This window comes from Spermophilus citellus (genome assembly GCF_964194105.1).
Source record: "Spermophilus citellus genome assembly, chromosome: 9".
In the NCBI taxonomy this organism is placed as follows: Eukaryota; Metazoa; Chordata; class Mammalia; order Rodentia; family Sciuridae; genus Spermophilus; species Spermophilus citellus.
This window is the reverse complement of record NC_138191.1, coordinates 105171222-105196597: the sequence shown is the minus strand read 5'-3', so window position 1 is coordinate 105196597 and position 25376 is coordinate 105171222. Positions and strand designations below refer to the sequence as shown.

Here is a 25376-nt window from a genome sequence, read left to right as displayed (position 1 = left end):
CGACTACTGTGCCACATCCCCAGCCCTATTTTGTATTTAATTTTGTTTATTTTTATATGTAGTGCTAAGAGTCGAAAATAGTGCCTCACACATGTTAGGCAAGAACTATGTCACTGAGCTAGCTCTCCCCCTATTTTACTGCTGTTTTGGTTTTTTTTTTTTGGTGCTAGGGATTGAACCCAGGGCCTTGTGCATGCGAGGAAGCCCTCTACCATCTGAGCTATATCTCCAGCCCCCTCTTCCTATTTTAAATCATACTAAAACAATGGCTCTTGGAATAGATTGGGATCTTATCATTATTTGTTCTTTTCAAATGTACATAGTACCATCTATTGGAGAAGATAAAATTCGGGGCTGAGGTTCGGGGCTTAGTGGTAGTGGTAGCTTGCCTAGCACACGTCAGGCACTGGGTTTGATCCTCAGCACCACATTAAAAAATAAACAAATAAAATAAAGGTATTGTGTCCACCTACAACTAAAAACATTAAAACAAAAAAGAAGATAAAATTCCTTCCGAACAATGATTTTTGAAATTCAACATACTTAGGAATCTAACACTGAAAACACATTCTATAACATTTACTGATGACCCAAACTGCAACAGGCATTCAACTAGAATGAAGAGATAACAAGACAGACCTGGTCTCTTCCACAGTGCACTTTATAGTTTTTCAAAGTAAGCAATTTTTCTCATTATTCCTTAAAAAACAGAATTTCCTGCTCTTTTCTTTCTTCTTGCCTCCCTCTTTCCTTTTGTAGTAAACTATATATAACATTAAATTTATCATTTTCAAGTATACAGTTCTGTGGCATAAGTACACTTACATTGTACAACCATCACAAATACCCATCTACAGAACTTATTCATCTTCTCCAACTAAAACTCCACCCTCATTAAACTCCAGTTCCCCCATTTACTCCTGTCCACATTCAACAATCTCTTCTCTATAAATTTGAATACTTTAGGTACCTCTTAAAAGAGAAATCATACAATATTTGTCCTTTTGTGTCTGGCTTATTTTACTTAGCAAAGTGTCTTTATGGTTCATTTTGTAGCAGTTATCAAAACTTCCTCTTTAAGACTGAATTATATTTTGTTATATGTAATAGTATATACCACATTTTGTTTATAATGCATTTGTTGATAAAAAGGTTACTTTCACCTTTTGGTTACTGTGAAGAACACTAAAGACATGGCTATTGAAATTGTGAATTGAGTCTCTGCTGCTTTCTTACGTGGTTTTTTTTTTTTTTTTTTTTTTTGGTACTGGGGATTGAACCAGGGGCACTTTACCATGGAGCTATATCCCCAGCCCTTTTTATTTTTTATTTGCTCAGGCTGCCTTGGGCTCCCAAGTTGTTGGGATTATAGGCATGTGCCACCCAACTAGTTTAGAATAATTTTTAGTAAGGAAAATTTCAAACATACACAAAATGAGAGATATATTTTTATGTACCCATCAACCAGATTCAACAATTAACATTGTATCAACCTTTTAAATTTTTTACTATAGTTTAATTATGGTTGAATTGTATCTGTCCCTAAAAGATGTTGGGGTCCTATATCCCTCAGTACCTGTGAGTGTGAAATATTATTTGGATATACGGTCTTTGCAGATGATCAAGCTAAGATAAAGTCATTAAAGGGGCACAATTCAATATAACTGGTGTCCTTATAAAAAGGGGAATTTGGACAAAAATACAGATACACAGAGGGAAGACAATATTAAGATTCAGGGAGAATGCCATTTATAAGCCAAAGATACCTAAAGTTTCTAGAAGCTAGGAGAGAGGCATGGAACAGTCTCCCTGTCAAGAAGGAACCAGCCCTGCTGATATTTTGGACTTCTTGCCTTAAGAACCATAAGACAATACATTTCTGTTGCTCTGAACTACTCAGTTTGTGGTACTTTGCTGTAGCAATACTGGCAAACTAATATAGTTTGTTTATTTTTGCACTACTGGAGATAGAACCCAGGGCCTCATGCATGGTAGGCAAATATTTTACCACTGAGCTATATCCCACCCCCTAATACAGTATTTTATTTATTTATTTTTTTAAAGAGAGAGTGAGAGAGGAGAGAGAGAATTTTTAATATTTATTTTTTAGTTCTCGGCGGACACAACATCTTTGTTGGTATGTGGTGCTGAGGATCGAACCTGGGCCGCACGCATGCCAGGCGAGCGCGCTACCGCTTGAGTCACATCCCCAGCCCCTAATACAGTATTTTAAAGCAAACTCCAGATATAACTAATTAAAGGGATGGGTAGGACAAGAAGAACTCAAATTATCACTATTTGCCAATGATATGATTCTATACCTAGAAGACCCAAAAAATTCCACCAGAAATCTTTTAGAACTAATAAATGAATTCAGCAAAGTAGCAGAATATAAAATCAACACTCATAAATCAAAGACATTTCTGTACATCAGCAACAAATCCTCAGAAGGAGAAACTAGTAAAACCTCCCCATTTACAATAGTCTAAAAAACAAAACAAAAACTTGGGAATCAACTTAATGAAAACTATAGAATGCTAAAGAAAGAAAGAAGATCTTAGAAGGGCTGGGATTGTGGCTCAGTGGCAGAGTGCTTGTGAGGCACTGGGTTCAATCCTCAGCATCACATAAAATAAATAAATAAATAAGTAAACAAACAAACAAATAAATAAATGTATTGTGTCCATCTACAACTAAAAAAATATTTAAAAAAATTTGGAAGATGGAAAGATCTCCTTTGTTCTTAGATAGGCAGAATTAATATTGTCAAAATGACCATATTACTGGGCTGGGGTTGTGGCTCAATGGTAGAGCGCTTGCCTAGCGTGTGGGAGGCCCTGGGTTCGATCCTCAGCACCAGATAAAAATAAATAAGTAAAATAAAGGTATTGTGTTCAACTACAACAAAAAAATAAATAAATATTTTTAAAAAAATGACCATACTACCAAAAGCACTATACAAATTCAATGCAATCTCAATCAAAATCTCAATGACATTCCTCATAGAAATAGAAAAAGCAGTCATGAAATTCATCTGGAAAAATAAGAGACCCAGAATAGCCAAAGCAATCTTTAGCAAGAAGAGTGAAGCTGGTGGGACTACTATACTAGACCTTAAACTATACTACAGAGTAATAGTAACAAAAACAGCATGACATTGGCACCAAAATAGACCTGTAGACCAATGGTACAGAATAGAGGACACAGAGACAAATACACATTCAGTTATCTCATATTAGACAAAGGCACCAAAAACATATATTGGAGAAAAGATAGCCTCTTCAACAAATGGTGTTGGGAAAACTGGAAATCCATATACAACAAAATGAAATTAAACCTCTATCTCTCAATATGCATGAAACTCAACTCAAAGTGGATCAAGGACCTAGGAATTAAACCAGAGACCCTGCAAATAATAGAAGAAATGGTAGGCCCAAATCTGTATCATGTTGGATTAGGCTCCAACTTCCCTAATAAGACTCCTATAGCACAAGAATTAAAACCAAGAATCAATAAATGGGATGGATTCAAACTAAAAAGCTTCTTCTCAGCAAAATAAACAATCTGTGAGGTGAATAGAAAGCCTACAGAATGGGAACAAATTTTTACCTAATGCACATCAGATAGAGTACTAATCTCTAGGATATATAAAGCACTCAAAAATCTCAACACAAAAAACACAAATAACCCAATCAATAAATGGGGCCAAGGAACTGAACAGACACTTCTCAGAAGAGGATATACAATCAATCAACAAATATATGAAAAAAATGTTCAACATCTCTAGCAATTAGAGAAATGCAAATTAAAACCACTCTTAAGATTTCATCTCACTCCAGTCAGAATGGCAGCTATTAAGAATATAAACAACAATAAGTGTTGGCGAGGATGTGAGGGAAAAGGCACACTCATACATTGCTGGTGGGACTGCAAATTGGTGCAGCCAATATGGAAAGCAGTATGAAGATTCCTTGGAAAACTTGGAATGGAACCACCATTTGACCCAGCTATCCACTCCTCAGTGTATACCCAAAGGACTTAAAAACAGCACACTACAGGGATGCAGCCACATCAATGTTTACAGCAGCACAGTTCACAATAGCTAAATTGTGGAACCAACCCAGATGTCCTTCAGTAGATGAATGGATAGGGAAACTGTGGTATACATACACAATGGAATATTGTTCAGCATTAAGAGAACAAAATCATGGCATCTTCAGGTAAATGGATGAAGTTGGAGAAGTGCTTAGTGAAGTATAAGCCAATCCCCCAAAACCAAAGGCTGAATGTTTTCTTTGATATAAGGATGCTGATTCATAATGGTGATGGGGGAGAATGGGAGGAATACAGGAACTTTAGATGGGGCAACAGGAGGGAGGAGAAGGGGAGGGATCTGGGGGTAGGAAAAAGGGTGGAATGAGTGGGACATCATACCCTAAACACATGTATGAAGACATGAATGGTGTGAATCTACTTTGTGTACAACCAGAGAGTTAAAAAAAATGTGCTCTGTATGTGTAATATGAATTGAATTGCATTCTGCCATCATATATAACAAATTAGAATAAATAATTTTTAAAAATGAACTTTTCTAGACCCTGTGTGGACACACCATCAGACTTCCAGCACTGCTGTAAATGAGACCTGAAGGATTTCTAGCCTACTGGGAGAGCTGGTGTGCATACTGAGAAAGTGTACAGTGACCCAGTGAAGAAAGAAAGCAAGCCTCCACTGATCTAAATGGAATAGATCCTAAGAGTTTATATGGCTGCATGGAATAGAATGACTTGTCAAACCAAGTTGAGTTCAAAGTTTAGGAACAGAATAGCAAGGGGTGGGCATAGAATGAAGAAAACTCAGTTGAACAAAAACTCAAAATATAAGAGAAACTTTATCACATGCATTCCTTTACATAAATATGACTGCTAACAAGTAAAGGAAATGTCACAGATGGCTCCTGACTTCAGATGCCAGCCTGAAACATCTCATCAAGCCAGAACAATACCAATGAAGACAAAAGCCTCCTAAGATAACTTAGTTATCCTGAAGTGTTCAACAAAATATAAACAATTCCTTTTTCCATTTGAAGACCTTCAGATAATCAATCTCTTCCTACTTTATTTGGTAGTCTACACTTGTCTCAAAAAAGAAGCATTTTCTCTCACATTAGAAAAGTTGAAACTAATGTGCTGCTGCATAGTCTTTACAATTTAGAAGAAATTAGAGATAAAGAAATGCTTGAAATAAACAAGTTAGCTCAGAACTAGAGGAAAGAGAATGACTTGTGAAGCATGGTTACTTACTAGCTATCTATAATTCTAATGAGAAAATTTGGGACAATCACCTTATTGCATGGCTACCTGGTACTTGCTTTAATAGAAAGGCACCTGACATGCCCTTGTAAATGCATGATTTTGGTGGCACTGTAAGTGGTCAGGAGTACATATGGAATTATCAAATTAGAGGCCTGCCTATTCAGCAGAGTGAACTGTAACACCATGGTACTCAGGCCCTCTCCAAGAAAGGCAGTGCACTAAAGTGAAAGCCCTGGACTCAAAGCAGCAGATACTGTCAGAGCTGGAAGAATTCTTAAGAATTCCAAGTGCTACTCTTCATTCTACCAACAGAATAACAAGATGAAATTATTTTTGTCCATGTTAAAAGCAGATCAGGGGTAGGGTTGTAGCTCAGTGGTAAAGAGCATGCTTAGTGTGTGTGATGCCCTAGGTGTGATCCCTAGTACCAAAACAAATGAATGAATAAATAAAAATGAATAAAAGTAGATTTCTTTATTTCTCTAGATTATAGTTTCCAACCTATATTCGCTGAGTAGCTACCATATGTCAGACTTACGATGTAGCAGTGAACAAAATGAGCATGACCTGAAGGAGGTCATACTCTACTGCATACAGCTTACAGTTTGGTGGAAAATCAAATACTACAAGTGTGCGACGACTGTGAAAGGCAAGCACAGAATGCTATGGAAACATATAATACTGAACCCAGTGTAGGTTGGAAGAAAACAGAAAGCTTCACCTTTAAGCTTAGATCTGAAGGAAGAAAGAGTAGGAGTGAAAGAATGGAGATAATGAGATGAGCACTCTGGGTAGAGAAGACAGCAGGTACTAAGGCCTTGAAGCAGACTGGTGAGAATGAGAAACTAAAGGAGGATCAGAACTGAAGAAACAGAAAACAAAATAAAGAAAGGTACACATGAGGCTGGAGAGCTTTCAGGCCATATTTAGGATTTTGGTCTAAATTCTAAAGGAAGAAAGACTCAGCTATAGGTATAGGTAGAGGTTTAAGGTGTCTTTGAGGTTCCTGATTGTTCTTGCTGTTGCCCACATTCAGCTTTCCTTTCTGACTGTTGGTCTAAGATCAACATTAGACAAAGATGCAACAGCATGCATACTCTACCAGCTTCCATTATTGCACAATAAATCCTTTATTCTAATCGCTCTCAGCACTTCTGCTTCAAAAATTGCTACTAGGTGAGGTATGGGGCTCATTTCTATAATCTCAGCTACTTGGGAGGCTGAGGCAGGACAGCAAGTTTAAGGAGAAATTGGAAAGCCCTGTCTCAAAGTAAAAGAAAATATAAAAAGGGCTGAAGATGTAGCTCAGAGTGTTTGCCTAGCATGTGCAAGGCCCTTGGATCAATCTCTGGTAGTGCAACAAAACTAAACAAAATTCCACTTAAATCTTCCCTATACTTAACAACGATATTATACTCTTTTGTTAGGAACAGTGAGTTACTCACTGATTCTCATGCATATAATTTTTCTTTTCCTTTCTGTGCCTTTACTCAACCCATACGCATCCACTTCTTCCAACATCTATAAATCCATAAAACCCCAGTCTCAAACATCATTTTTCACTTTAATCAACCCAATGTTCTCTAACTCATTATCCATTCTGTTGCTCAAACCAGAAATGTGGGGCATTTCTGACACTTTTCCATGTCTTATCCCAACTCCTAAGATTTTACCTTCTAAATCCTTCTCTAATTTATCCACTTTTTCTTTCCACCTCCACTATCAATACTCTAGTGATTAGAAATATGTAGTGAGATTGAAACAAATGCAACAGGGTTTTGGGTAAAGATTAAACATAGGCATTAACTCCTACCTCTTCTGAAAACTCATAACCATGGCAAAGTTGTTTTGTTTTGTTTTTAAAGACAAACCCACAAGGACAAAGACCCTGTGAAGAGATGATGACAAAATTTTGAAAGCTAGAAAACAGAAGGATGTGATACAGATTTTAGTATATCCAAGAAAGTTGAATTGTAAATCAGACATACAAAAAGCTAAAGTATCTAATTTGTCCTGTTGAAACCCTGAAAAGATCAGGAATTGGCAAGACAGCTTTTACTTACCCAGGCAGGAGATTAGATTTTTCTCTGCAATCTACAGCCAGTCCCAAAGAAAGGGCTTAAAATTATCGACATGGGTGTTTTCTTATAGCCATATCACTTCATAGAAGTGAGAATAAAAGTATAGAAAACGAAGAATAAAAATCTCAGTGCCTACACTGGACAAGACATCCTGGGAAAAGTTTGTGATCCTGGCTTCCAAAAGCCCTTCTATACCCCTGACCCCCACCCGAAACTGTGAATTAGAAAAGTACATTAGGAATTAGGGCTGGTTAGTATCAATGGGGTAAATAGTATTATTAGATTTTCTACAACATCAAGAAAATAATCAAGAGTTTAAACCTTCTCATCTTTTGTCACAGAAACAGATATTTGGCAATGATTTCTGAGGTCTTGACCAAAGTCCTTGAAAGTCCCTAGATATAAATATGTCTAAATCTTCCAAGATGAACTCGTGAACATTTTATTCCATTTGAAAATATCTGTTAGAAGCTTGTTTTAATATTTTCATTACCATTCCAGTAAAAAAACCCTTGACTAGAATTCAAAAAAACAAAGCAGAACATTGGAGAAAAGCTACATGATTTTCTTATTAAGTATTTGGCACAAATACCCTTTCACTTATGAACTATTAAAAACACATGTCTGTCAGAAATAAAATAGGAATTTTTGAGCTGGGGGGTATCTTTAAAGAACAACTAAGCCGATTTCAATTAGAGAAACTGAGGCTTACAGAAACAAGGTGATTTACTCAAGGCCACACAGCTGGTTTGTCTCAGAACTAGACTCCAAATTCCTTCAACTTGAATTTCCAGTACAATGCTCTTTCTATAAGCAATATTCTTTTCAGTCGAGTGCGCTACCACTTGAGCCGCATCCCCAGCCCAGCAATATTCTTTTCTACTACACTCAATGCCTGTACAAGACAGAAAAGCACCAATTAGACATGTGAGAAAGGTGCTGTGCTTTTTCCAAATCTAATGAGGTTGTGAGAATCTGAGCCCTTTGTAATAAATTTTTTGTTTGTTTTTGGGACCGAGAATTTAACCCAAAGGTGCTTAATCAATGAGCCACACCCCTAACACTTTTCATTTTGAAACAGGGTCTTTTCAAGTTCTTAGGACCTTGCTAGGCTGCTAAAGTTAGCCTTGAACTTGCAATTGTCCTGCCTCAACCTCCCAAGCTGTTGGGATTACAGGTGTGCACCACCGTACCCAGCTTGTTTTTTGTTTTTGTTTTGTTTTGTTTTCCTTTAGAATAAAGTTACCAGTACTGCCTGATGTCTAAGCTTGCTGGGGAGACTGCTTCTGTACCTGACCACAAGCCTAGCAGGACTCCTGCTCCAACAGGGGTCTTATTCTTTTACTTTTCAGAACCAAATATGCCTGAAGCCCAACAAAACAATGTCTTTGAAATCAAGTAAATACTGCATTTCTTCATTCTCTCTCTAAGGGAGAAATCACATGGGGTATACATTCTATCATTGTCCTTTTCTTCTATAACCATTACAAAAGTAAGAAAAATTTAGAAGAGGTTTCTAGTTATCTTACATACAAAAAGGTTTTTTTTCCAAGATAAGTCTGGCATTTGCCCAACTGAGATTGGCCCCTATCTTTGGAAATTCATTTTTTTTTAAAAAAAGGAGACAATGTATTCTCATATTTAAAAAATGAAAATCTTGGGGCTGGGGATGTGGCTTAGGGGCTGGGGATGTGGCTCAAGCGGTAGTGTGCTCGCCTGGCATGCGTATGGCCCGGGTTCGATCCTCAGCACCACATACAAACAAAAATGTTGTGTCCGCCGAGAACTAAAAAATAAATATTAAAAAAATAAATAAATAAATAAATAAAAAATGAAAATCTGAATCTAATTAGCTTTTACCCACCATCTTACTGAGGCAGGAGGAGCACAATATCCCCAGAGGACCATAGGAATGGAGGAATAACATTTTTACTACTCATTTATTCAGCCAGCTGCCCTACTATAACTACACACCACAGATCCTGAGTCACTGGGGTGTGAATTCTAAGAAGAACAGGGCAAAAATCTGTCAAAGCCTTTACTTTGACAGCACTCACATTACTACTATAAGAATATAGGAAATGTTCTTTTGATATGGAATAGCAATTGACCTTAGAGTTCTCTGACACCAGAGATAGTAAAAATCCACTGTTTTTTTTTTGAATGTATCAGGAAGCCAAATATGATCTGAATTTATGAATACCTCTCTTGAGAATTCAGAGATTACTTGTAGTCCCAGACTTAAGCAACAACATTTTAAAAAATGTTATTCCACTTGCTTATTATTACTTCAAAAATCAACCATCTACCAAATTTGGTAGCAAACAAAAACTCTCATTTATTATGAGAACTATGGTTCTCCAAAAGCCTAACAGTCTGAAATATTTATTTAGTTTTTTCTAATTTGATCCAACAAATGGTATGTGTCTACTTTTCTTGATGATAGAACTGGTCCTATCTCTCTAGTATGCATAGAAGTTGTTTCAGGAAAGAAGTATGCTTTAAGTTCTTTTGGGGAATCCTTCAAAATTCTGGATATTGAAATCCTAAATGACTTACCGGTAGAATAAAGATGATTTAAAATAAATGCCAACTATAACTCACTGGGTAACTCAAATGTGATATACCATAAAACAGGATAACATTCAGCAACAAAAAGAAATGTATTATCAGCATTGCCAAAAAAAGAAAAAAAAATCCAAATGTTTAATAATACTGATATGGTTAAGTAAACAACTGTGTATGTGTGCATGCACACATGCATATTTATGTCTGTAAATATATGTATACACAATATACATATAATACATCATCATATGAATAAATATATACATACGTATTCATATAACAGACTATTATGAAGCTATTGAAAATCATGATAAAAAGAATAAGAGATATGAGGACTATGGTAGTTAGGATAATGATCCCTCAAAGATGTCCATATCCTAACCTCTGGAAACTGTAAATATGCTACCTTACATGGCAAAAGGAACTTTGTCAATGTGATTAAGTATATTTGGATGAGGTGATTGCCCTAGATTTTCCTGTGGGACCAATGTAATCACAAGGGTCCTTATAAAAGGGAGATAGAAGAGTCAACTGAGTATGTTTTATTTTTTTTAATTTTTTTTTATTTTTATTTTTAGAGAGAGAGTGAGAGAGAGAGAGAGAGAGAGAGAGAATTTTTAATATTTATTTTTTAGTTCTCGGCGGACACAACATCTTTGTTGGTATGTGGTGCTGAGGATCGAACCCGGGCCGCACGCATACCAGGCGAGCGCGCTACCGCTTGAGCCACATCCCCAGCCCCAACTGAGTATGTTTTAATATGTCATTTAATTCTCCAGAACCACACAGCCTGAAATGCTCAAAATGGAAACCATACTATGAGGCCTAACTATAACACAACAAATCTAGTGGGCTGCTACTTGAATATACAAGACTAAGTTGGTCCTGGGAAGACAGGATGTTACCTGGACTAGCTGGAGCCTCACATTCTACTATAGACATGGCCTGCGAGAATAAGAAACAAAAATCCAAGTAGTTGTTTCAGGTGCTGGATCCAATTTCACAACTATGTCCATCATTCCTGGGTAGCTAAAAATTCCCTCAGATTCTGATAGACAAGTATCAGGACACTGCTGGGCCATAAATCCTAAAATGAATAGTATAGCAGTTTTCTATCTTGCTACATTAGAATCATCTTTTGTTTTTTTTTAAGTTTATATTTTTTTTAATTTTTAATATTTATTTATTTAGTTTTCGGCGGACACAACATCTTTGTTTGTATGTGGTGCTGAGGATCGAACCCGGGCCGCACGCATGCTAGGCGAGCGCACTACCGCTTGAGCCACATCCCCAGCCCAGAATCATCTTTTTTTAAAAAAGGAGTTTTTTAAAAAACATGTAAGGATCCAGCTTGACATGACTACAGCTATTTTAGTCATAGCCACCATTCTGCCTGCCAGGTAACCCTGGCACGTATCTCAATCCCTATAAAACAAAGTTGTTAACATAATCATCTGAATTTGTGTACAATACCCACTACCACCCTCTTTCTTTCTTTCTTTTTTTTTTTTTTGCGGGGGGGGGGGATGTAGGATTGAATTCAGGGTTATTTTTCCACTGAGCTACATCCCCAGACTTGTTTATTTTTTATTTTGAGGCAGGGTCTCACTAAGTTGCTTAGGGCCTTGATAAATTGCTGAGGCTGGCCTCGAATTTGCTATCCTTCTGCCTCAGTCTCAGGGTGCTGGATTACAAGCCTGTGCCACCATGTCTAGCTTTAAAAAAAAAACAAAAACAAAACCAAAACCAAACCAAAACGAAATGCTTCACAAATTTGCTTGTCATCCTTGTGAAGATGCCACGCTAATCTCTGTATTATTCCAACTTTAGCATACATGTGCTGCTGAAGTGAGCACTCAGGCTGTTTGTTTCTTAACTCATTTTGGACATGTTAGCAGTTTTGGGAAAAGGCCAGTCTGGTTGGCTGCAGCTCACCTTTATTTAGTTTAGTGCATAAACCTCTACTGCCTTGGGATGAAGGTATCCTTCAGTCCTGCTACCACCCAAGACATGTTTCTGTTTGTAAGTCCCTAATAAATTATGCTTTGTGCAATCCTGGATCTTTCTGCATTTTTCTTCAGGCTTAGGTATCTTCTGATTTTGGCAGCCAGCTCTCATACACCCGCATTGAGTTTTTCTGAAATAAAATGCTGATCCTGTGCCAACCAAATTAAATGAAAATCTCTATGGGTAGGATCCAGTCATCAATATTTTTTAAAATGCTCCCCAGGTTGACAAGTATTGGTCTCATGAGAAAGGAGAAGAAGAAATCAATGCTTATAGTGGTGAGAGGCTGGAAAGGTTCTGATTGAATGGATGTACACTTTTTATACTATGATCAGTTAGGAGTTATAAGAGACATCAACATTATATATAGTATTCATCACAGTTTTCATACATGCAGAGACCAATGCAACAAATTTGCTTTCATGGGAATAAAACAATTTAACTACCCAGAACAATTTAATTCTAGAATTAAACTATGAATGATCACTTCAAGAGTGAGAAAACTTGCTTCACAAGGCAGTGGCAAACCACAGGGAAAACCAGGTCATTATGTGTTGAAGTTTGGATTCTCCAGAATTACACATGTTTAGTAGGGATTAACATCTGTGAAAAGAAGGAGAGAAAGTAGAATTGTGGCGAGAAAAAGACTGAAACGAGATGCAGGTTCCACAAAGCTTCAGCCACCCTGGCAGGTAATTTTGAAGCAAGTGTTGCCTCTCAAAGTGGCAGAGCAAGACTTCAGACAATGTGCCTTTCTGCAGGTGAGATAAATCCAGAAGTTGGTGACAGCTAGAAGCTGAGCAGCTAGTCCTTCTTTGAAGGGGGATCTTGGCAGCATCTCTCTATCACATAGCAATATAGCAGTGGACAGGTTGATAAGAGGTAGCTTTTTCTAAAGAATTGTAATCCAGGCCTTTCTCTAGGAATACAGGGAAGAAGAATTATGGGACTATTTGTTGCCATTATTGAAACAATAGAAGTCCTTGAAGTTTAATAAGACCAAAAGATGACTATCTATAGCTTTAATATTTTGAATAGAGCTGGTAATTTGTCCAATATCTCAATAAAGGCATTGTGCTGAGGCAGGATACATCCCAAATATAGCCACATGACTTCCTACTTCTGAACTGTATGGGAATCAACTGAGGCTGAAAGCAATGGTGTCAGACCTTTTTTCCCTGAAGATGTGGTTCAACTTCAGTGTTCCCAAGAAATTTTAATTCAAAGTCTACATATTTAGAATCTTATTAGTCATCTATTACTAAACAACATGTTACCTCAAACTAGGAGGCTTAAAACAACAAACAATATCTCACAATTTAGGTGCTTCAGGAATCTGGGAGTGGTTTAGTTGGGTGATTCTGACTCAGGACCTCTCATTAAGCTGCATTCAAGCTGTTGTTTGGAGCAACAGTCATCTTGAGGTTTCATAGGAAGAGACTCTGTTGTCATCATGGCTGCTGACAGGTCTGAGAATATCCACTTCATTTATGGGGGTTGCCAGCCTTCACTCATGGCTGTCTCTACAGTCTGACTAGAACCTTATGTCAATGGCAGCTAACTTTCCTTTCCCCAAAGCTGAGTTATGACCCAGTTATGAGAAAGTTATGACTTTCTCAGAGAGAAGAGTGGGTGAGAGTGTCAGCGGGCACCAAAGACAGAAATTGCAGTCTTTTTATAACCTGATTTTGGAAGTAACATACCATTACTTCTGCCATAGTCTAACAAATCACTAAATCCAGCTCTATCTCTTGAGGGGAGATGATTCAAAGACATTTATAAATGTGTCTTTAAAACACCTATAGAAATTTAATGGAATAGAAAGGTCCAGAGTTCAGTTAGTTTTGCTTCTGCTATTGAGTAAGGAAGAAATGAACAATTCAATGAAAGTCATTACCCATATCCATTGCAGAGTGCTTTCTGAGCAGCCTGGCTTCATTCAGCAAGAGCAAAGACCCTCCCCAACTGGACTCCTCCCCAGTAGGCATTTGTGTTATGGCTACTAAACTAGGAAAGGCCACTTTCCAAAAGTAAGAGCAATGTGTTAACCCACTTGACTATATTCTTCAGGTTTTCGCTTGTTTTTGAGACTTTTAAAATTAGGGAAAAAATTTTAAAATACAGAAAAACATAGAGAAAAAATAATCATACATACTTATACTTTCCAAAATTAATTCTTACTACCTCAGAATTAACAATTCTAGTTTTTTAAAACACCATTTGTTTTATGAAAAAAGATGCAGTTAATCTTACAGAACTCAAAGCCTACTTTAGAAAATTACTAACAGTTAAAATAAAGTCATCCTAAATCTTATTTCTCGGGAATAACAATCATTAAAGACACCTCTCTATGTATATATATACACAAATAGACATACCAGTGTAAAAACAGGATTATACTACTGAGTATTTTTGCAATAAAAAGTACTTGATCAATCAATAAATATATGAAAAAATGTTCAATATCACTAGCAATTAGAGAACTGCAAATTAAAACTACAGTGAGATTTCATCTCATCCCAGTCAGAAGAGCAATTATCAATAATATAAGTAAAAGTAAATGTTGGCAAGGATGTAGGGAAACAGGTACACTCATACATTGCTGGTGCAAATTGGTGCAACCAGTCTAGAAAGCAATATGGAGATTCCTCAGAAAACTTAGAATGGAACCACCATTTGACCCAGTTATTCCACTCCTTGGCATATACCCCAAAGACTTAAAATCAACATACTATTGTAATACAGCCACATTGATGTTTACAGCAGCTCAATTCACAATAGCTAAATTATGGAACCAACTTAGGTGTCCTTCAACACATGAATGCATAAAGAAAATGTGGTATATAAACATAATGGAATTTTACTCAACCATAAAAAGAATGGCTTTATGACTTTTGCCAGTAAATAGATAAAACTGGAGACTATCATGCTAAGTGAAATAAGCCAATCCCCTCAAACCAAAGGCTGAATGTTCTCTCTGACACGCAAATGCAGAGGTGGGGAGAGAAAGGGAATTTCACTGGTTTGGATAGGGTGGAGTGGGGGGAAGGGAGCAAGGATGGGAATGGGAAAGACTGCAGAATGACTCAGACATGACTTTCCTATGTTCATATATGAATGCACGACCTATGTCTTAACTCCACATCATGTACAACCACAAAAATGGGAATTTATACTCCATGTATATATGATATGTCAAAATACATTCTACTGTCATGTATAACTAAAAATAACAAATAAAAAAATAAAATGAAAAGTGCTGGGCCTGGGGTTGTGGCTCAGTTGTAGACTGCTCACCTAGCATGTGCGAGGCCCTGGGTTGGATCCTCAGTACCACATATAAATAAATAAAATAAAGGTATTTTGTCCAACTACAACTAAAAAAATATATATTTTTGAAAAGAATTTTTTTAAAAATGTTATATTTTACTTGTACTTAACAGAAGAAAAAAGAAGTCAAAATGAAAGAACAGTGAGGCACAGTGGCACACACCTGTAGTCCTAGTGACTTGGAGGCTGAGATAGGAGAATCAGAAGTTCAAAACCAGCCTTGGCAACTTAGCAAGGCCCTAAGCAACTCAGGGAGACCCTGTCTCAAAAAAGGACTGGGGATGTTGCCCAGTGGTTAATTGCCCCTGGGTTCAATCCCTGGCACCAAAATCAAACCAACAAAACTCCCCAAAAGTTGGAGTTTTATTTAAAGTTTTCTCATTTTTTAAACTTCCTTATTATAAAAAAGAAGCTATTATCACATAGACATGTTTATTTTCTCTCTAATCTAACTGCCTGATTTTTGACAGTTTTATTTTTATGATGTTTAGGTTTATGATATCTGAATTATATTCTATAGTCACAATTCCTATAGTTGTATCAGTTCTGTATATAAATGGATTAAATGTTGATGACCATAGCTCCTCTGTTACTAAATGTATTTTTATTCAATTCTTGGTTGCTTTTACCATCAATAAGTTTTTCTTTAAGAAGGGCTCATAGGTGATACATCTTTTGAGTTCTTTCATGTTTGAGTATGTCTTCTTGCTGCTTTTATATTTGAATGATATCTTTATTTGTTTATACTATTCCTGAGTTTCACTCTCTTTACCCAAGAACTGTGTAGATATTATTTGTCAGGTACTGAATCCTATGTAAACCTAATTTTTCCTAATTTCCATGTAAGCTTTTGCCTCTGGATGCTTGAAAAATTCTCTTTATCCCTGAAGCTTAATACATTTATTTAATCTGGCCAAATTTCCTTGGAACAAAGTGTAATCTGTAGAACAAAGTGAAATCTGTAGATTTTATGAATGAGGTCGTAGGTTTAATCTTTAACACTAAATAAATAAAATCTGAGTACCTTTTTTTTTTAAAAAAATATATACATATTTTTAATTATACATGGACACATATCTTTATTTATTTATTTTTATGTGGTGCTGAGGCTTGAACCCAGTACTTCACATGTGCGAGGTAAGCACTCTACCTTTGAAGGTGCTTATCAATAATTTAATTCCAAGCAAGTCTCTAAATACTCAAAACTCCTCTTAAATGTTGAGATACAAGCTGGCTGCAGTGGTTAGAAAGCTTCAGGAATAATTTCTTCAACCCAAGCCCAAATCTAAATATTCTTTATTTGATTCAGGATATTTTATCATTTTCTTTTAAAAATTAAAATTAAAGTTATCTATGTACATAAAGAGGTGAATAATTTTTTAAAAACTTTTTAAAATTGTTGATGAACCTTTATTTTATTCGTTTATTTATATGCAGTGCTGAGAATTGAAACCAGTGTTTCACACATGTAAGGCAAGTATTCTACCACTGAGCCACAACTCTAGCCCATAAAACTTTTAATAAATAAGTTCAGGTGTTTATTTTTTCTTCTACACATTTTCTGTTTCCCTGAAGCATCCACTTTCAATTCTTTTAGTAGACCAGTTTAGCATTTATACCTCTCATTCACATTCTTATATTAGTGTTTCTTGGGTTTTCCACTTCAGAAATTATCTGGTGAATTCCCACTGTAGAAGATATGATTTCACTTTTTTTAATCACCAATGCTACCACACACTACCACACTTCCTATACTTTCTGCCTTCACAATATAATTGGCTTCATATTTTGGTTATAATGGCATGTTTCTAATGCTTAAGTTATTAGGACTTCAGTTCTAGATATTAGCTATTCACTGTAGAAGAATGAGATTTATTTGTTTTCTTCAGTCATGACTCCAACATGCTATACCCGGTCATCATTCCAAAGTGAACACATCATAATTTTTGTAAGACTGAGTTAGTGATTATATTATTATGTATATTTAAACATAAGTGGTAGGTGAATCATTCACAATCAATGATTAGTTCTTCCCCTGCATTTTTGTTATTTGCCTTGGTGTTAATAATTGCCTTGTTACTTTTTATTTTTCAAAGGTATGTATCAATAGTTTAATTCCAAGAAAATCACTAAATACCCAAAACTCAGTGGCACATGCCTGTAATCCCAGTGACTTGGAAGACTGAAGCAGGAAGATTGCAAGTTGAGGTCAGCCTTGGCAACTTAGCAAGACCTTATCTCAAAATAAAATATCAATAAAAAGGGTTGGGGATGTAGCCCAGTGGTAGAGCACCCCTAAGTCCTATCCCTAGTGCCACTGCCAAAAGTTGAGATACATCAGCTATTCTGTCATTTTTATCATAAGACCTATCTATGATCATCTTGAAGAAATTATTCCTGAAGCTTTCTAACCTATTCCAATCTGGTTTGGTTGCTGTTATAATGGGTATATAACATGTTATTATGGAACCTCCCTTCATCATAATCTTTTTCCTATATAGGTTGCCCTTTTCCCTATATTGTGCTTTTTCTTAGTTTATATCAGGACTTGGTGTTATACAGACTATAAGAACTTTTTGAAAACAGATGTACGGAAAACAAATGTCTGAAAAATTCTTAATTTGATTTTCATTCATGATTGATAGTTTCACCAGATAAGATTAAAAATTTTTAAAAGATATTTCTCCATTTTTTTTTGTTTTGTTTCTGGTGTTGCTATTATGAAATTCAAAAACCATTTTAATATCGTTGTGTATGATATCCCTCTTCTCTTTGGGAGTTTGCAGGATCTTTGTTATAAGAATTATAAAATTTCACAATGACAACCTTGGCATGTTTCTTTTCATACGTTTTGCTGGCACTAGTTCCTTTAAGTCTAGAAATCCAGTTCCTTTCATTCTAAGAAGAAAAAAATTTTTAAAAATCTTTTGTTCGGGCTGGGAATGTGGCTCAGGCGGTAGCGCGCTCGTCTGGCATGCGTGCGGCCCGGGTTCGATCCTCAGCACCACATACCAACAAAGATGTTGTGTCCGCCGAGAACTAAAAAATAAATATTAAAAAATTCTCTCTCTCTCCTCTCTCACTCTCTCTTTAAAAAAAAAATCTTTTGTTGTAGATGGACACAATACCTTTATTTTATTTATTTATTTAGTACTGAGGATTGAACCCAGTGCCTCACAAATGTTAGACAAGCGCTCTACAATGGCACTACAACCCTAGCCCTGCAAAAAAATTTTATTGATGATTTCTTTCCCCTGCATTTCTCTGTTCTCTCTTTCTCAAACTCCACATTAGGAATATGTGACATCTTTGGCTGCTCTTTTAATTGTCCTATCATTTATCTATTTTACATTAATTTGCTACAGAAAATTTTTCAAAAAATTTCATCCAACCTTTCTGTTGAATTTTTAATTTAAGCATCAACATTTGTTTATTCTGTAAATGTTCTTTTTAAAATACAACATTTTGCTGGGTGCGATACGCACATCTGTAATAGCAGTTTGGGAGGCTGAAGCAGGAGAATCCTGTTTGAAACCAGCCTCAGCAACTCAGTGAGACCCTGTCTCAAAATTAAAAAGTAAAAGGGAATGTGGATGTAGTTCAGTGTTGAAGCATCCCTGGGATCAATTCCCAGTACCTCCACCCCACCAAAAAAAAAACAAAAAAAAAAAAAAAAAAAACTAAACTAAACTAAAAATCTCAGCATTTTGCCTTGCTTTGGGGTTTACATATGTAATATTCTCTTTTATCTCTCAATGAAGGCAAAGATTTTTTGTTTGTCCACTGCTGAGTCCCTAGGTCCTTGAACTCAAATATTTGTTAAATAAATAAATAAATAAATCTTCCTGAGGATACTCATGTTACCTTTTCTAAAGTTTTCTTTGTATAATTTGTTTCCTGTGAGTTGATTTTTTTTCTGTTTTATTTTTGTTTTTTTCCTATTTATTTGTTCTGGCCTCCGAACTAGTAATTCTTGGTTTTCTATTCTAAATTTGAGAGTGTCACAATAAACATCTGATTGGGAGCACTGAACGTGTGATAGGGCCTGTCGACTTTGAAACTGAATATAGGGATTTTTTTCCCGATAAATAAAAAATAAATAAAAATAAAAACATTTTATTTCTTACATACATGACAATAGTGGAGTGCATTACATTCATAATTATCCATTCACAGCACAATTTTTCGTAACTCTGTATATAGAGTATGTTCACGCCAAATTATGCCATTATAATATAAGAATATTTTTGAGAAACTCCTTGATGTTCATCTTTAGGTCTTTCCTCTTGAACTATCTATCAGTTATCACAGAGAAGAATCCTCTAATATCCTTGCTTAATGGATGTGGGCCTAGCTGCCAGTTTTTAGAAGTCAAGTGGAAGAAGGAAATTGAGGACCTTCATACATTTCTTACATTTCATATTCTACCTGTTCCCTCCAACCTCATCTATTCTTGGTGCCCCATTCTTGTGACTTTCTAGTCTTCTCTCTTTCTTCTAAAATTTGTTATCTTCATTTTCCTTTTCCTTAGCCTTCTGGATTTACACCTTTCTAAAAATCCCTTTATTGTTATTTTAGTGGGGCTTCAGAAGTCATCTTACTTATCTAGTTCTTATATCTTTATTTTATGTTAAAATCATTACCTTACAAGAAGTCTTTATACCTTTGAATACATGTTTGGGTCACAGTCTTGTTCTCTATTTCAGAAATATTAATTATATTGAATCATCTTTGCCTTTCATTTCTATTAGATTTTATTTATTTAACCATGTTCTTCTATTTTTCTCTTTCTTCTCCCTTTCTCTATCACTTTTTTCTTTCTTTCTTTCTAGGCAAGTGCTCCACCACTGAGCGACAGACACTCTCGAGCCCAACCATTTTCTTTTTTATTTAAATCCCTGAATATCTCAAACTACTCCTCTGTGTCAGTAATTTAATTTTCAGCAATGTCTATTCTGTTCTTTCCTGTCTTTATAATTATTTAATTAATTTTGTAACTAAATTATTTGGTCCTCAATAATTTCCATTTTAGTTCTATGATGTCCTTTTTTATTAATCTTAATTTGTTGTTTTATCCTTACATCACTGAATTCTTATTTATTCAATTCATTGTTTAATTATTTATTTTATATTTGTAAGGAAAATTTTCTATTTCTCAAATTGTGTGTATGTGTTTTTTTTTTAAATATAGTTTTTTCAAGGCATTTTTCATCTTTCCTTTCTTTTCTCAAACCTGAGTAGCTAATATTATAGGCATGAGCCACCATATCCAGCTACAAGGTACTTTCTTTCCTTTTATTTTATTTGCTCTCCATGTTTATATAGTTGATGTCTAATTCTTTTGGTCTTTTTCATGCTTAAATCATGGTTCTGGCCAGAATTTCATTTATTTTGATATAATATAGATGAATTCTTATTTCTGACCCTCCTGTATCTGAGACCAGGTACTATATGAGTGCTGGCTATTTTATATTCTATATATTTTTCTATGGTTTTGGAAATGATGTTGGAAGGGCACGGAAGGATATAAAAAAAAAAAACATAGCTAAGATACTGTTAAGTCTTTGTTAGAAAATTGCTCTTTCCTGAGAGTTTGTTAAAGGTTCTTGGTTCCTGCCATATAATTATGGGGCATATTCCATCCCCATGTAGGGAAATTATCTCTGTTTGTATTTTTGCATCCATTTGTTCTTCAGGATTAAATATTTCCTTTTGTTCAAGTTCAGTTTCATGGTTCACTTTCCCTTCTTAATAATTTATTTCCCAGTAGCTGCCCCTACTGATTCATAGTCAAAGATAAAGGCAAATTTTATTTTATTTAAAAAAATTTTTTTAGTTCAACATGGACACAGTACCTTTTTTTTTTTACTTATTTATTTATTTTATGTGGTGCTGAGGATTGAACCCAGTGCCTCACATGTGCAAGGCAAGCGCTCTACCACTGAGCCACAACCTCAGCCCCAAAGTTTATTTCTTTGTAGATTTGGGTATTTTAACGAGAATTTGCAGGATTTCATCATCATATCAATATGGATTCTGGCGTGGAAATGGGAGCCTACTTTTATTCTTCCTATGTTCCTCACCAGAATCTTGTTTCTTTCCTTGGCTACCAGTTTTTAAACTTTATTACTTTAATTATCCTACTTCCTTTGCTGATCTTGAAACTTCAGATGCTTTTTATTTCTATTTTTTTAAAATATTTTTTTAGTTGTAGTTGGACACAATATCTTTATTTATCATTTATTTTATGTGGTGCTGAGGATTGAACCCAGCATCTCACATGTGTGAAGCGGGCGCTCTACCAATGAGTTACAGCCCCAGCCCTCTATTTGTAATTTTCTAATTAGAAACTAGTGGTAGGAAGTTCTGTGATATAGTTTGAATAGCTATTTTAATCCAGAAGTGATTGTATGGTATTTTTCAATAGCTGTTTACTTATTTAGAAATGATAATAATAAGTCAGGTGTGGTGCCACAGGCCTATAATCCCAGAGGCTCAGGAGGCTGAAACAAGTGGATCACAAGTTCAAAGTTAGCCTCAGCAAAAATGAGGTGTTAAGCAACTCAGTGTGACCCTGTCTCTAAATAAAATCCAAAAGAGGACTGGGGATGTGGCTCAGTGGTTAGGTGCCCCTGAGTTCAATTCCTGGTACATCCCCCAAAACATATATTAAAATAATAATAATAATGTATACTGTTTTTGGTCACTTACTAGGTAAGAGGCATTAAGCTAATTAATTTATATGTATTACCTTATTTATTCCCCACAATACTCCTATTATTATCAGTCTCATTTTATAGATGAGACAATGAAGGTGCTAATATAGAACTATTATCCTTCAATGTAACAATCTAACTGAAGCCAGATTTTAGCTTGATTTCATTAAACAATATATTCTGAAATACCTCTCCTATTGTGCTGAATAGCAAAGGCAAAAAGTAAGGTATTTCTTTTCCCAATTTACTCCTCTCACATTCATTTTACCCAGGTTTCAAACATTCATTAAACATCCCGATATACTAGCATTAGGCAGAAAGTTCCATGCTAGAAAAACAATCAGTGAATGCTAACTGAAGAAAATGTGACTGGGTTGACTATGTGTATTAAAGGAGATATCTCAATGAGACAGTATTACATATCTAGTAAAATGGTTTCTATCATAAAAAGTGAAAATATCAAATACTGGCAAGGATATGAAGAAACTGGAACCCTTATGCATTATTGGTGGGACTGTTAAATGGTACAATTATTAAGGAAAATAGTATGGAAACTCTTCAAAAAACTAAAACTAGAACTACCATATGATCCAGCAATTCCACTTCTGTGTATAAATCCAAAAGAACTGAAAGCAAGGTCTCAAAGAGATATCCACATATGCATGTTCATAGCAGTACTATACACAATAGCCCAGGAGTAGAAGTAACTCAAATGGAACGGATGAATAGATGAGCAACATGTGATATAGACATACAATGGAATATTAGCCTTAAAAAAGAAGAAAATCCTGTCATATGGTATAACATAATGAATCCTGAGGATATTATGTGAAATAAGTCCATCACATAAAGACAGACAATTACTTTATGATTTCATTTATATAAGGCATCTAAAGTAGTCAAATTAATTGAAACAGAAAATAGAATGGTGGTTATAAGGGGCTTACGGAAAGGGGAGAAAAGGGGAGTTGTCTAATAAGATATGTTATGAAATCATATTTCCAAGATGAAAAAGCTCTGGAGATCTGTTTCCTAACAATGTGAATATACTTATTATTGTACTTGTCACTCAACAATGGTTAAGATGGTAAATTTTATGTTATGTGCTTTTTGCCAAATTTTTTTTAAAGGAGGTTCTAAAACACTATCAGAAAGATAGTCATGTTCTCCCCACAGCTGCTTTACCTTATTCCTATGCAGGATTTGGCTCTACCTTGTCAGAAAAGACACAGGGAAAGTTTCATGCAGTGAAGAAAAGCCTTTATCCTGTCTCATGGGGGAAAACATTCACATACTTTTGTCAATTTCACACAATATAATCTAGTTTTTATTCCATCTTTCCCATGGTGGGTGGTTTTATTTTGTTTTAAGACAAGGAGAACTGCCAAGAAGGAAATCTCGAGGGCTTACTTCTGCAGGATGGATCCTTTAATAACCAGCTCTTCATCCAAGTCTGCTTCATTAGCCATGAAGAGCAGCCTCTTTCCTGTGTTGTCCACTCCAATGAAGTCACGCTGCTCTACTAAATCATACAAAAGAGGAAAATCAAGTAAAGCCATTTACCCCATCTTTATTACTAAGTCAGGGGACAGGGTACCTAACTGTTCACATTGCTCATGGAACCAAATGAGAGATTGAGGTGAGAGAGGAGCTGTGATGACTATCATGTAGCACATACCACAATGTTTAAAACACAAGCACTCAAAACACTTTTTATGTGTATTGCTCTAAAGGCTATTATCAGGTTAACTGGTAAAGTTTGAATAGGTATGTGGATTAAAGTATTGTACCAATGAAATTTCCTGTTTTAAGAGACTGTCCTTTGGTGGGAGTATTGGCAGGAATACAAGTGAATGTATTTAAGGCAAAGGAGAATCAGTCTCAATTTATTCTCAAATCATTCTGAAAAATAATTTTAGATATAATATATTGCCTATATTTATCATGTATACTGAATATATATTATAAAGAGAGAGAATGATGAACAAATGTTAGTAGTTTGGGGAATCTGAGTAAAGAATATTATTTGTACTATTCCTATAACCATTCTGTATTTGTAAATATGAAATTATTTCAAAAATAAAAAGTTAAGGGGAGGGTTGGGGGTGTAGATCAATAGTAGAGTGCTAGCATGCAGGTGCCCTGGGTTTGAGCTCTAGCATTTAAAAAGGGTAGGGTGCAGTCAAGTAAGTAGATGACTCACAAACCTACTTCATGGCACAGAACATACAGCAAGGAATTTTCTCTTTCAAATAATAACCTTAGGTCATAATGAAAATTGTGAAACTGAACAGACCGGGGATTGAACAGTACTAAGCCTTAAACCAGAGGTGATCTACCACTGAGTCACATCCCCAGCCCCCCACCTTTTAAAAAAATTTTGAGACAGGATTTTGCTAAATTGCCCAGGATGGCCTTGAATTTGTGAACTTCCAGCCTCACACTCCTAAAGAGCTGGGATTACAGGCCACACCTTGCTAGATAGTAAATACAAAAATTGTGTGTGTGTGTGTATATGTGTGTGTTTATGTTGGGGGGGGGGTGCTGGGGATTGACCCCAGGACCTTGTGCATGTGAGGCAAGCATTCTATCAACCAAGCTATATCCCCAGCCCCAAATAAAATATTTAAGTTAAAAAAATTACCAGGCATGGTGGCACATACCTGTAATCCCAACGGTTTAAGAGGCTGAGGCAGAAGGATCATGAGTTCAAAGTCAGCCTCAGTAACTTAGTGAGGCCCAAAGCAACTCAGTGAGACCTGTCTCTAAATAAAATATAAAAAAGGCTGGGGATATGGTTCAGGGGTTGAGCCCCCTGGATTCAATTACTGGTTCAAGAAAAGGGGGAAAAAAAAGTTAAACAAAATACATGCTCTCATTTGATCCTCAAAATAAACAAAGCAATGCTTTAACATATTTTTTTTATAAAAAGTAGAAATTGAAAATTAAGTTCTAGGAAAGATGTTATCTATAAAGATGAATCTGCTTTTTAAAAAATTCATTTATTTACTTGTTCTATTTAGTTATACATGACACAGAATGCATTTTGATTCATAGTACACAAATGGAACACAGTTTTTCATGTCTCTGGTTGTACATGAAGTAGAGTCACACCATTCGTGTCCTCATACACGTACCCAGGGTAACAATGTCTATTTCATTCCACTATCTTTTCTACCTCCATGCCCCCTTCCTTTCCCCTCCGTCCCTTAACTGCCTTTTTTTTTTCTTATTTTTTTTTAGTTGTAAATGGATCTTTTTTCATTATTTACTTATTTATTTATATGTGGTGCTGAGGATTGAACCCAGAGCCTCATGCAAGCCAGGCAAGTGCTCTACCACTGAGCCTTTTATTGATA

General features: G+C 35.7%; 1 protein-coding gene across 2 annotated transcripts in view; it reads right to left on the bottom strand.

The window, feature by feature from the left end:
- EIF2B3 (eukaryotic translation initiation factor 2B subunit gamma) overlaps nt 1-25376 on the bottom strand; it is a 115952-nt gene that overhangs the window by 49745 nt on the left and 40831 nt on the right. For both annotated transcript variants that reach the window (XM_081307507.1, XM_081307506.1), the window contains exon 5: nt 23428-23539. In XM_081307507.1, coding sequence (XP_081163633.1) covers nt 23428-23539 — 112 coding nt within the window. The remainder of the gene's footprint in view (nt 1-23427; nt 23540-25376) is intronic.